At 42.1% G+C, this 14,596-nt stretch overlaps 1 protein-coding gene across 1 annotated transcript in view; it reads left to right on the plus strand.

The window, feature by feature from the left end:
- LOC114608619 (alpha-fetoprotein-like) overlaps positions 1-14,596 on the plus strand; it is a 35,857-nt gene that overhangs the window by 14,992 nt on the left and 6,269 nt on the right. The window contains exons 6-9 of the mRNA XM_028752621.1: positions 344-476; positions 3,120-3,217; positions 5,598-5,736; positions 6,143-6,369. Coding sequence (XP_028608454.1) covers positions 344-476; positions 3,120-3,217; positions 5,598-5,736; positions 6,143-6,369 — 597 coding nt within the window. The remainder of the gene's footprint in view (positions 1-343; positions 477-3,119; positions 3,218-5,597; positions 5,737-6,142; positions 6,370-14,596) is intronic.

A 14,596-nucleotide genomic window follows, 5' to 3' on the forward strand; every position in this document is an offset into this window, starting at 1 on the left:
TGGAAAACACATCTTTCCATACAAATACTTGAAACTGATCTCACATGGAAGTTTCTAGACTCTGAGCCAGAAACTTCTAGTCAGTCAGTGTGTTTCAGGTGCAAGTTCTGAGTCTGCTATCTGGTACCACATGGCTTTGGAAAACCACATGATCTTAATGATTTGGTTTTCTTATTTCAATGTACTATAATGAAGCCTCTCTGACAGCTTCCCAAGGTTTCTAAATGCGGGTCATCTTCAACTTCATGGCTTTTTGAAAACAACAAAACACACAGAAAATAAAACACAACTCATGACCTCTGAGTTCTAACTTTTGTCTTCTCATGTGCCTTATACGTTACAGGTTTCTTTATGAGTACTCAAGAAGACACCTGGAGTTGGCAGTTCCTGTGATCCTAAGAGTCTTTGAAACATACAAACGTGTACTGGAGAATTGCTGCAGGTTAGAAAACCCTTCAGAATGCCACCAGCCTGGGGTAAATTCCATTTTTACCTATTCTTAAAAACATGTTCCTCATAAGTGGTTGCAAACAGCAAACATCCTAGTGCTGTTAGAAGCACTTCCTTTTGTAAAATGAGTTTTCCATGTTTTGGTTAATTGTGAGCACTAGGTGAGAAGCAGGATTCCTCCCTAATCTAAGGCTAGACCATCACAGCATAGAGACTTGCCTGTCTTATAGACTGTTTCTGGAGACCCTTGTAGTATCCTATTTGAAGTGAATGCAGAAGTCGGCTTGGTACAGTAGCAGGGTGGTACAGCCTGGTTGGGTGCAATGTTGTATGGAAGATGCTTCCCTTTCAGGCTAGCAATCTGCCTGACCGCAGATAGCAGCTCTTGGTGTGCGTTTTTGTGGAGAAGCTAGGGTTCACACAAGCTTCAGCTTTGATAGTTATCCATGGATTGCCATGGCCTACATAGTTCTGACTTTTGATACTGTAAATTGATGGCTTACACATAGAAGATTGTGGCAGGAGTGGAGAGCAAAGCAGGGATGAAGAGAAAATCTGTGTCTAGGTTCAAGCAGGTACACCTGGTATTTCTGTTTCTAGAGAGAAGGCTATGTGACCGTGTACCTCCTCAAAATATCACCGTGAGGCTTCTGTGCTGGACAGTTTTATGTCAACTTGACACAAGCTAAGAGTCATCAGAGAGGAGGGAACCTCAACTGAGAAATTGTCTCCATGAGATTAGGCTGCAGGCAGTCAGTGATTGATGTAAAGGCCAGGTCCATTGTGGGTGGAGCCACTGGAGGACTGTTGGTGCAGAGTTCTATAAGAAAGCAGGTTGAGCAAGACAAGGGGAGTAAGCCAGTAAGCAGCACTCCTCCATGGCCTCTGCATCAGCTCCTGCCTTCTTGGATAATAAATAGTGAAAGCAAAGATCAAATAAACCCTTTGCTCCCTGAGTCGCTTTAGTCACGGTGTTTCATCATAGAAATGGCAACCTTAACCAAGACAGCTTCTAAAGTGATTTACAACTATGGAACCATGAAGAATCATGGGTAGGCAGAGGTTGCAGGCAATACTGCAGGTCCTGAGTGCATGCATTCTGTGGGTAAGAAGAGTAGGCAATTTGCCTCATGTTACACTGGCAGTAAAGACAGGAAGAAGAGTAAAATCCAGGTCAACAGCTTGCAAATCTGAGGGAATTTTTTTCTGTGCCAAACACTGCTTATTAGGATAAGGTACACTGTTGGTTTCCTAAGGTGGGTGTGCTCCTGTCTAAGAGCTGAGCCTGAAAGGTTACTAATGCCCTCCTACTGGAGCCTATGTCATGGTTAAACACTTTGATTTACTTTTAGCTCTGAAAATCCCTTTTGGCTCCTCTCAGTGTACTTTGTGGCATGTTTTATAACCATGACTGATATATATTTATATTAAACTGAGACTCTTTAGCATACAAACTCTCTCTATACCTGTATATTTGTGCTTATGTGTATCTGTGCATGCTGCTAATATGAAAAGCCTAATTATTAAATGAACCAATGAATGGACACACACACACACACATCAGCTGAATAGGTCTATACCCTATACCCCTTTTCTTTCTGGCTTGATGAATGATTTGCCTTATGGTTATAGAATTCAGCATTTAGGCCCGCGGATAAGTTTACATCATGGTAAAATGAATTCTTTTTGTTTGTTTAAGTTTTTCTTTTCTTTTATTGGATATTTTTTATTTATATTTCAAATGTTATCCCCTTTCCTAGTTTCCCCTCCCCCTGCTTCTACAAAGTGTTCCCCAACTCACCCACCCACCCACTCCCGCCTCCCTATCCTAACATTCCCCTACACTGGGGCATTGAGTCTTCACAGGACCAAGGGCCTCTCCTCCCATTGATGCCTGACAAGGTCATCCTCTGCTACATATGCGGCTGGAGCCATAGGTTGCTCCATGTGTACTCTTTGGTTGGTGGTTTAGTCCTTGGGTTGGTTGATATTGTTGTTCTTCCTATGGGGTTGCAAACTCCTTCAGCTCCTTCAGTTCTTTCTCTAACTGCTCTGTTGAGGTCCCTGTGCTCAGTCCAATGGTTGGCTGTGAGCATCCACCTCTGTATTTGTCAGGCTCTGGCAAAGCCTCTCAAGAGACAGCTATATCAGGCTCCTGTCAGCAAGCATTTCTTGGCATCAGCAATAATATTTGGGTTTGCTGACTGTGTATGGGATGAATCCCCAGGTGGGGCAGTCTCTGGATGGCCTTTCCTTCAGTCTCTGCTCCACAATTTGTTTCCGTATTTCCTCCTATGAGTATTTTGTTCCCCCTTCTAAGAAGGATGTAGAATGAATTCTTAATCTTGCCTGTTCATTTGTTTCCCACAAAGCATGTGATGATTTCTCTTTTAGAAAAGCATGATTTTTACATGTGTGTATGTGATGTGTGTTTTCCAAACCCACTAACTAAAAAAACCAAAAACCAAACAAACAAAAAGCCAAGCCAAACCAAACCAACAACAGAAAAGAAATGTAGTTATTTTTTATTGAATATTTTATTAAAAACATAGCAAATATTTTTACTAAAGGACTAGGAAAAAAATGCTGCCATAATCTTATCTCAACACATATTGCTGTGACCCTGGATAAACACTAACAACAGCTACTTTTTTTTTTTTTTTTTTTAGAAAGAGGTGCTCCAAAGAGTAGTACTTGAAAGCCATGACCGTGTTAAAACCTACTGTGACTTACACAAGCAGCTGGGCGGTAGCAACTTCCAGAACAGGTATGCTCCTCAGATGCCCCAGATTCATCCTCATCAGAGACTATTGGTTAATCCCTGTTGCTAAGATTTGCTCAGAATTTTCATCCACTCTTTAATTGCTTATTAACCAGTCATTTGTGCTGATTCAACAGATATTCATGTAACTTTGGGAGCATCCTGCCCACAAGGTCAGTCTCCCAGATGCCCCTGAGATAAGGGAGCAAAGCAGCCTGACCCTGCAGGGCCACCATGACATGCATACCTAACAGTTTACCTTGGGGCTGTGACTTGGAATCAAAGCTTCGGTTGGTCGATCGAGATTAGAATCCAGGGTCTGCTTACCAGTCTGTTTTTTTAGGCAAGGTTAGTATTCTGACCATCAAGAACCAGATGGATGCCTTAGTTTTTTGTGAAGGGAACATGAACACTGTGGTTACAGAGAGCCCGGTGAATCCTAGCTATCAAGGATTGTGTAATCCAAAAGTAAAGACCGATTTAGGAATCTCCAGGGTCTTCTAGAATGGTCTATTTATTTATAAGCATGGTATTAACATAGCATCATAATATTGAGTTTAAATTAAATGTCCAAAGTAATGGATCACAGAGTGCTCTGGTTCTTTCAGGCAGGGTTTTCAGCTTAGTGCTTTCTTTTCTTTTAATGCTGTGTGCAGTTGCTAACGCCCCTGGTAAGGATTAGCTCTGTGGTTCTCAAACATTAGAGTGTGACAGAACCTTACAGAAGGCATTAGAACCCAGGCCCCCTGAACTCAGAGTTTCTGATTCAGGAAGTCTGAGGAAAGTTCTGGATTTCTAACAAGAACCCAGGGAGGCTGATACTGCTGTAGCTGGCTAATCCCCTTAAGGTCATCTGACTATCCAGCTGCTGTAGAAACTGCCTCCCTCCACACTGATTTCTACTAGTAATGCAGCAGTTAGTTCTAGTCTGTGGTCCTCAACATGAGGCTCTATGGTCTTTCTCTTTAAACCATGTCCTCGCTTTGCACCTTCATCACTACCTTTTCTCAACTTGTGTTGCTGGGAAAGCCTTAAAATAGTTTGATGTTTTGCTTTGACTCTTGTGAAGCCCGAATGCACTCTTCTCAAAGAAGACATCACCTTAAAAGGATGTAAAGCTGGTTACAAATCTAACCCCCATCCAAAACAAACAAACAAACAAACAAACAAACAAAACCAGCAACAATACCCCAGAGTCAATGACTTCCCAAATCCTCCTATCCTACCTACCCCCTCCCCTTAGCCTCGCTTATTCAAAGGCATTGTCATTTCTCAACTCTAAAGACTTTTCCTCTGGACAGCTTGCCAGGCCTCCTGAAATGGGCAGTACCACCTTCTTTTATACTCTAGATAAAATTCGCCAAGGTAGTATAGAAATAGACCAGTTTTTAAACGTTGAATAAACATTAAACCAGAATGTGACGCGCACCACAGGTGCCCACTAACAGCTTGCAAAAGCAGAATGAAGCCACATTCCCTGGTCACAGCTAAGCAGACACAACACGTTTTGCACAATAATTAGAGAACTCATTGTGAACAATTACTAGTCCTCAGGACGATCTGACAGTCTCACTTGCCAAATGTAGTTCACCCTAGCTTGACTAACCGGCCAGTTTACCTAATTTATGTTAAATGAGTCTCTAGAGATCAACAGCCCCCACCCCTGCCCTGGCCCCAAAGCCCTTCTTACATTTTTAAGCAAGGAGGTAATTTTGCAACTGGCAGCAGCTAAGCTCCCCCCACACCTCCAAATTCTCCAAGATGAAAGAAAGGGGAGCAGTTTATGTTCTTGGATACTTGGGTCCCCGAAAAAGACATTGCTGGCTCATAAAGTGGGTGAAAAGCAAGATCTGTTTTTCAATACATACTGTATGCATTTCAAAGGGAGTTGAAATCATTACAAGGGGGGAACTTGCTAAGAAAGATGGAGACGAGGCAATTCCTTCCGGCAGCATTTTCAGCAACAGACTTGACCCCTAGCTCACAGCACCCGCAGCACTCCGTCCACCCACTGTTCTTGTCTGCCCTTGTTTTCAGGGGTGTGAGTCCCTGGAGAACAAGGGTGGTTCTTAGGCCACTGTGCTCCTACACCACACCTGGTAAATGGTTCCCAGGAGCTTTACTGGAGGCTCTGTCCAGAGGAGCTATCTGATTTTAGCTTTGACGGTATCCCCAGTAAGCCTAATATAAAAAGGTTAGGTTGGAACAGGACATAAGTGGGATGCAATGGCAATTATGTTCAATTACCTACTGAGCCATCAGGACAGGGCAGAAGAGATGTTTGGTCCCTCCTACATCAGGGATCATGTTGGATACCGAGGGAAACTGAAGATGGATGTTTGCGTGTGTACCCATTACCTGGAATGAGAAGTACTTACTCTTTTAGGCTCACGGTACTTTATACTAAGAAAGCCCCACAGCTGTCTGCCCAGGAACTGGTGATGTTCTCGAAGAAGATGGCAGTGGCTGCCAGCAGATGTTGCCCACTAAGGGATGAGCTGCAGTCGGCCTGTGTGGAGGACCAGGTAAGCACACTGGTGACACATCTGCCATTTCTCTCCGGTCCTCGGGAGTCAACCTCATTTCTTGGACATATATATGACTTACCAGTGGAATTAAAAATTCTCAGAGGAGGATATTTCCAGGCATCTTACGCCAGCTGTCTGCTTAGCATCAGGGGAGGACTGTCCCCTTTCAAACTTGTCTTATTAGGTTTACATCCCCTGGGTCATATACAAGGGTCTACTTTTTGGGTTTTAAAGTTGACACAACTGATGTTGGTAAGCAGTTTCAAAGATTCTGCGGATGTTTCACTAACGCTGGTGGATCTCACAATCGAATGTGTTAGTACCTACCTGTGATCATTCACAGGGATAAAAAAGACAACAAACACAACCTCACTCATCTTCCTCTAATTCTCTTCTGGAAAAGGCAAAGCTAATTCTTGGAGAGCTATGCAGAACACACGGCAGGAAGCCTGCTAACACTGGACTGGGTCACTGCTGCAACAACTCCTATGCCTTCAGAAAGCCATGCTTTGATGACCTGCAAGTCGACGGGACTTACATTTCTCCACCTTTATCTTGTGACCAAGCCATAAGCCTTAAAGAGGACTTGTGCCAAGCTCAGGATGAGGACCTCCAAACTGAAAAGCAAAGGTAAGTCTGGGTCCACTTTGGGTTTTGCTAGCTGCAAAGTGGCTTGTATGGAGAAATTTAAGCCAGCTACTGATATAATTCTTGCAGAGAGAACACAGCAACTAAATGTTCTGTTGGAAATCAAGTGGAATTAATTTTATTAAGTAAATTATCTGGCATAGCTACTGTGTTGTGACCCCTGCTTGATCAGGTAATGAATCAGAGAATGAAGCAAATTTATAAGAAAATATTGGCAGAAGATAGAAACTATAATATAATGTTTCCAAAATGTTGCACTCCAGGGATCCATCTAATAAGGTGCTCTATTAAAAAAAATCTGTTAAAGAAGTTGGGAAATGTTACTTTCCTAGAAGAGACAGTAACAACACTAAAAATGGAAGTCAGAGAAATCTTGCAATTAAGTAATCTGGTTTGGTCTTCTTAAGAATTAGTTATGGGGCTTGAGAGGTGGCTCAGTGGTTAGGAGTATACTCTGGACTTGCAGAAGACCTGGGCCTTGTTCCCAGCATTCCTGTCAGATGGATGTTGGTCACAGGCACTTGTAATTACAACTACAAGGGATCTAATGCCCTCTTCTGTACTCATATGTGCTTAATTTTACACACACACACACACACACACACACACACACACAATTTAAAAGTAAAAATTAAGTACTTTTTAATAGAATCATTTCATAGAATCATTTAGGAACTGGTGAGATGACTCAGTGGGTAGGGGTGCTTGTGCACAAGTTTAATCTCTGGATTCCACAGGGTCAGGGAGACATGATTCTAAAGAGTTGTCCTCTGACTTGACCTCCACACTCACACTGGGGCACAAGTGTTCCTGCACAACACACACACATACAAACACACACACATACACACAAACACACATGAATTAATTAGATAAAAATTAAAATGAATAATTTAGACACTAGAACTTAATAGGATTTTGCAGGACTTGTATGTTGAGGAAGTCCTTTGTGGTGCTCAATCAGAACATGGGATATTACCTCATGATATGTTATAATCACTAATAGCATCTTCAGCTACTATTACAAGCTTTCTTTGAAACTGTTTTATTTGTTTGTTTGTTTGATAGTAGAGGGTGACAGCTGCATTGCAATGGATTACCAAAGACACAAGTCTTCAAATCCATTCTTTTATGATTTCCATTCTTTTATGAGGCAGAGTCTATGTAGTCCAGGCTGGTATCAACTCACGGTCTAACAAAGGATGATCTTGAACTACCGATCTTTCTCTACAGATTACAGGCATGTGCTCAGCTTATGCAGCAATGGTGATCAAACTCTGGACCTCATGCTTGCTAAGAAAGCACGCACCAACTGAGCTACATCCGCAGTCCTTCCTTTTTTTCTTGACATTCGATTCTTTGCACCAGATAAGCCTTTGTAGTGACTTAGCGTAACACAAGAAAATAAGATATCCCTAGATATTAACAATATAGGAAGCAAACATTTCAAAGTTATTTTCTATGAAGACGTAAAGACAAAACACCATGAAGACAGGAGAATTTTTAAGTACTCCCAACACCAAATTTAGAAAACCAATCCAAAACATACTGCATAATTTCTTCAGAAATATTTCCAGTTACAGCTACTGATTGCATCGGTAGAAATGTTTGATTATTAGAAGTCTGTTTTCTTCTCGGTTCTCATCATGGTTCTACTTTTGAAACTACAGTGAAAAGTACTTTTAGGAATTCTGTGTTGTTAAGGATACATGCTTTTCTTCACACACACACACACACACACACACACACTCACAAACGGATTTTAATAAACTATATGATCCTGCTAGCCCCTACCCCACAATAATCGAGGCAGAGTCCTATAGCCTTTTAAAAATCATCTCTAGCACAATTGCTGGACAAATTACCCCTAATCTTGTTGAAGTTCCATCTTGGTGTGTATTGTAATGTCCAGTACGTAGCCCCCAAGACCTGGCTGGAGTTTGCACTAGACACAATGAAGCTATGTGACCCTGCCCCTAAATTATTTCTGATTGGTAAATAAAGGTGCCAACAGCTAATAGCTGGGCAGAAGAGATAAAGGTTGAGTTTAGGCTTTGCCAGCTTGGGTTTGAGAGAAGCCAGGAGAAGAAGAGTACAGGAAGAGGAAGGAGAAGCCGCCATGGGTTAGGGAGTTAGGAGTAAAGAAAATGGCCCCGTGGGGTGGGTTTCGCAATTGGAGTTAAGAGCAGCCGAGATGAAACATAGTAAGTAGGAAAGTAGATTCTAACAACACAGAGGGCAGATATCTGCCTAGCTCTTGTGTTGTTTAAGGCTTATTATAAATATAAAGGTTTGTGTGTTGTTTATCTGGGAACTTAAATAGTAAAAGTGGGGTAGAAACCTTGGGCAGGGATTTAAATAATTACTACAACATATTGATCCTCCTCTGACCCCAAGCCGGTAATACCTAAGGCAGGGTAGAAACCATGATTAAATAATTTTTACATTGTAATCTATTGTTTTCTAACACAAGGCTGCTAATTTGCAGCTGTGCTCCCCGAGCACTTGCTGATTGTCTTTCCCAGGTGATTTTTGCTCCACCAGTCTGTGCAGGATCCACTTCTTGGTTTTCTCATGATCCAGCCTCCTCCACTCTCCTCTCTTCTTCATCTCTCCTCTTCCTTCTCTCCTTGTGGTTCCTACCTGCCACTCCCAGCTCAACCCGGTAACTGAAACTCCGCCTACCTCTTTTCTCCCCAGTAATTGGCAGTAGTTACTTTTATTTAACCAATAGCTTTAAATTGGAGAGCAAGCTATATAGAACAAAGGCTGGTGTATGTAGACATCTGGGGGCAACTAGGTCTTGGGAGTCAGTATTTAGCATTTGTACATTTGTATATATAGCACCAGACCAACCCCCAACATTTATGTGTGTGTATATAACATATATGACATATAATATATATATGTGATACATGATACATAACATGTAATTATAATATACAATATATGACATATTATATATGATATATAATATACAATAAAATTATATATATATAACATATATGTGTGCATATATACATATTTTATACATAATTACACCATTCTTCCTCCCTTTCTTTCCTCCAATAATAAGAATGGATACATTTTTTCAACTTGATGGTTAGGTGAAGATGAGGTAAAGCTGTTACATTCTTAGTCTGTAGTTGGGCATCCAGGGAAAGATGAGAACAGTGATACACATCTCCTTGCAGACTTGCATATGACCACAGAAATGTATCTATGCCTATAGCATTTACACTAACATCACAAACCAAATCTTGTATCTTTCTGCTAAAGGCTACTGTAAGTTAATGACAATTAGTCAGGCTTGACGTGAGAATACAAGAAAGAAGTTAATTTCCCCTCTAGAAAACAAAGTTTTCTCCTCTTCAAAGAAGCTCCAAGGACACAGCCAGGTAGTAAATTTATGTTATGACTTCATCAAATTCTCACCACAAATTTACGAGGTAGGTAACATCATTGCCCTGTTTTAATTATGAAGAAACTAGGGGATGAGAAAGCAGGTCTCACTCTGAGACCACACAACAGGGGCAGGAAGCAGAAGCTGAGGTCACAGAAAAACTGAAAAGTAACAGATAAACAGGAAACAGAAGCTGGGCCCACTGGAAGGAACCTGTAGTCTGAACTATTCAGGGCAAACCTGGGCTACACAGTGAGTGAGGCCAGTCTGACCTATGTATGTAGTGAGACTGTCTCTAAATCTGAAAAACTATTAAAAAAAGGAAAAGGTCTGGGGATACGGCTCAGTGTATATGCCCAATATACAGTGTATATTTATCCTAAGCACTAGCTAGTAAGGTTTGTCTTTATTCCCTTATACAGAGTAAAAAGAAAAAGAAAATAGACAATAGACCGTCAAAGAAAATATTTGAAAGCAAGTATGAAAACTAATGTGAAAGTTAATTTTAAATATTATACAAACAGGAGGAATTGCTTTAAACGAAATGATAGATAATTCAGTGAACACTGAATTTTTCAGAAACAAAAATCTGGAAACAAATTGGTAGTGATTAGGGTCAAAATCAGACATAAAAAATTTAAAGGTAAACTAAAAAACTGAAGTGTTGGGAACACTAGAGGACCAGAGGCTGCCAGGGCGAGTGATGATTGTGGCTGGGGAGAAGGGGAAAGAGAGGTAAACAGCTTCAAAAGGACCCCCTGGGTGTGACCGTGGAGGGGGTGAGCCCTGCTTCGAGGCAGCGGAGCCCTCCCACACCCAACGGCAGCTTTTGTGTTCAGAGTGATCAGAAGTAACAACTCCTCGATGTTCCCAAACCTCATTTCCAGATGCCCTGAATTCGGGCGACAGGAGACCCATTCCTGCCCATCATGCACAGGGAAGGCCATTTCTCCTTGTTTCAGGGTGAATTTCCATCCTCAGCTCTTGTGCTCTTCTTCCCTCTACTGGCCACTCTGAGAATTGCATCCGTGAACTAGCTGAAGGGCGGACGGAAAGCAAGCCTGGAGAGGGGATAAATATCTATTTACAGAGACAAGACTAGAGCATTTGAGAGGTGTGAGGTGTAAAGTCACGGAGATGTTTGGGAACTCGGAGTTGTGAGTCAGAAGAGAGAGGAGAGTGTATGTGAGGAAGCTTCATTGTAACTGATGAATTCATTAGGATAGTCAAGACCGTCCCTGAGACTGGTCCCTGAGAGCTGGGGTGAGGTACACTTTTTATGTGGGTGTCAGGAGGGAAGGATACCCTGATAGAAAAACATAGTTTAAAACGGGTGCAAGTGGACCTACCATCACCACCATCACCACCACCAACATCATCACCATCACCATCATGCTTAGAAACAGAGAAGTCTTGTGGTGTAGGTCGCCACAGTTCAGGATTTGATGTTTTCCAAAAAAACAGTAGAGTAAGAGAAATGAGGAAAAGCTTGTCAACATGTACACATTTCCGTTTATAGGACGAGTCAGTTCTAGGTTTGGAGAGATGGCTCGGGTGCTAATGTGCTTACTGTGGGAGCATGAGACCTCTCTAGCACCTGCGGAACCTAAGTGAAGCTTCATGCACCTGCAACAACAGAGGCAGAGACAGGATGATCTCTGGGCCTGCCTGATCAGCTAGTACAGCTGGATGCATGAGCTTCAGAATCTCTGACAAATACACTCACAAGGACATGTATGTCTGTTTCTGTGGCCTGGGACTCAGGTTAGACTCCTCTCCTGGCACCTTGCCCAGCACACTTCAGTGCCATAAGTAATTGTTTTAGTAGGAATATGTATGTATGTGTCTTAGTTAGGGTTTCTATTCCTGCACAAACATCATGACAAGAAGCAAGTTATGGAGGAAAGGGTTGATTCAGCTTACATTTCCACTTGCTGTTTATCATCAAAGTCAGGACTGGAACTCAAGCAGGTCAGGAAGCAGGAGCTGATGCAGAGGCCATGGAGAGATGTTACTTACTGGCTTGCTTCCCCTGGCTTGCTTAGCTTGCTTTCTTATAAAACCCATGTCGACCAGCCCAGGGATGGCACCACCCACAATGGGCCCTCCCCCCTTGATCACTAATTGAGAAATTGCCTTACAGCTGGATCTCATGGAGGCATTTCCTCCACTGAAGCTCCTTTCTCTGTGATAACTCCAGCTTGTGTCAAGTTGACACACAAAACCAGCCAGTACAGTATTTATATATGCATGTCTGTATATATATATATATATATATATATATATATATATATATATATATATTTACATATACACATACATACCCAACCGCAATGGGAGGAAGTCTGTGTTCCTCACTCTGAATAATCAATTTGTTAGAATCTGATAATTATCATTCAAAGGTAGAATAAACTGGTTGGATTATACACCCACGCTATGTAGATTAAATGGCACAGAAACACAAACATGCTGTCTTCATTCTAGACAGACTCAGGTTAGGGCAACTTAAGAATGAAGACTGAATTATGGATAGAACAGTTGGCAAGAAAGATTATGTTATATTATGTTCTGATTTTTTTTAAGTTGAATCTTCTTAGGAGAAAAGGAACTGTGATCATTTGTAAAATACAGACAAATAGAGAAAAAATCATCATTGAAGCCCAACAGTGTAGAGATACACATTATAAGTGCTCATGTCACACAGGAGTCTATGATGTCATATTTGTTTGGTGAGCACACCCGACCAAAACGCTTCCTGCTCACCAGCCTTTGGGTTCCCTATGATTAATAATGCAGGCCCTGCTACAGCCTGCTTATGTAGCACTTCTGTGCCAGCAATCACCTATAGCTCTCAGGAGGGAGTTTACGAGACACTCCTCCGCTCTCACACTCCTCAGAAGCATTCCAGCATGCTACCCTGGCACTACTCCAGACTCACAGGGAGTAGTCCTGGCCTGCAGCCACCACCATCATCCACAAAGCTAGCATCCCTCTCCCCTCCCAGGATGACATGTTTTCGAGGGGGCACCATGATGGAGCTGAGGTGCCTTAATGATTTGCAGGAGTTTCTAGAAAACGCTTCCTCCATACTTTTTCAAAGAGTTAGTTAGCCCCCAACCCCTGTATGCTTTGGAACGTTGTCTAATGGAGAGAGACCTAGAAGGCAACTACAGAGCTCTCTCCCTGCCTCCCCAGACCAAGCGTCTCTCATTAGGTAGACATCAATCAGAAGTTTGTGATGGAAGCTCATCCCACAGATTTGTAAGTTATGTCCAAGGAATCTGAAGCCCCTGTTACAAAAGCAAAGTGAGGGACACTTTCAGATGAAGACAGAAATCATAACACTGAAATCATAAATAAAATTATGGGTACATTGGCTAAGATACAGCAAAGATTAACATATGTCAAAAGCTGACAGCTAGCTCCATTGTTTTATTTTTTAAAATATTACACTGCATATTTTATATACATTCTGTCTCTAGTTATCCTTCACAATGGCATGTAATGTTCTGCTATATGACTCTAACCACTTACTATTGTTAGACATGAACATTATCTTCAATTTCTATTATAAATTACTACAAAGAAATCTTCATTTATACTCTCTGCCACCGTATCTGCTTTTACCTAAATTCCTAGGACATGTCAGCTTAGACGAAATGGCCTGAACTCCCTTGACTCTGCCACATATCTTCTCAGAAGTAGGCAACATCATGCTTCAAAGGCCAGCCATGTCTTCGGGAAGTTTCTGAAGATGGTGTGGGCTGTGCTGTCTCACTGATGACAGTCACGCTGCCTCAGCATTCTGTGTCCTCACATGAGGTGAAAGTATGGGTTTTGGGGGTGGAGAAGATAGGAATATTTTCTGTGTTCTGAGACAGGGTCGCACTACATGGCTCCACTAACTTGGAACTCCCCCTGTGAACCAGGCTAGCTTTGAACTCAGAGAGATCTGTTTGGCCTTTGGAAGGCCCAGGACCTGTTCTGTCTGTATCACACATGTTTGGGACTTGTGAGTGGTAGTGGCCATGAGACAGAAAAGAGCAGGAAGCATTTCAATCTTGGAAACAGAGTTCCCTGGGACCTGTCTTGTTTCAGGCCAGCTTCCCATGTTGAGACAGCAGGGAAGGGATTCATGCTCAGACCTGAGTGTCGTGAGAACAGAGAAATAGACCATAGCATTATCTAACGTGGCTTCTTCGTACCCACTTGATGATAACTGCCACTGCCAGTTCTGCCACTTGGGGCAGCCGATGTCAGTCCAGTGAGCTAGGATGGGTGGGGCTAGAGTTTTCCAATTCCTAATATTAGTACTCAATAATATCCTCAATTTTGTCTTTGAGTCAGAAAAGCCTGAACTATTTACTGTCTGAACCCAGAGGTCAAAGAAGTATGGCTTAAAACCTTGAAATATTTGCTTTTATACCCATTTATGGCATGTATTAGAGCACTGGGAATTACCAATGTGTGTTTGTAAAAGGTGAAGAGTGGTTTTGAGATAGGAAGTATAATACTGATTAATGCATATGTCCCCTATTCCTTTTGTACGTGTATGTGTGTATGTGCATGCGTGGTATATGCACACGTGTGTAAGGATGTGCAGAGATCAGAGGAGGGCATTGAGTATCCCTCTATCATGTTCTGTGTAATTCCCCTGAAACAGGGTCTCTCAAAGAACCTGGATTTAGGCTAGCCCTAGTGCTAGTGATCCAGTCTCCACCAGTCCCACAGACTTGGTGCCATAGGCAAGGGAAGGGCCCAAACTGGTTTCCCAGGTGGATGCTGATATCCAAACTTAGATTCTCA

Source organism: Grammomys surdaster, unplaced genomic scaffold (assembly GCF_004785775.1).
Source record: "Grammomys surdaster isolate TR1022 unplaced genomic scaffold, NIH_TR_1.0 125928, whole genome shotgun sequence".
Taxonomy (NCBI): Eukaryota; Metazoa; Chordata; class Mammalia; order Rodentia; family Muridae; genus Grammomys; species Grammomys surdaster.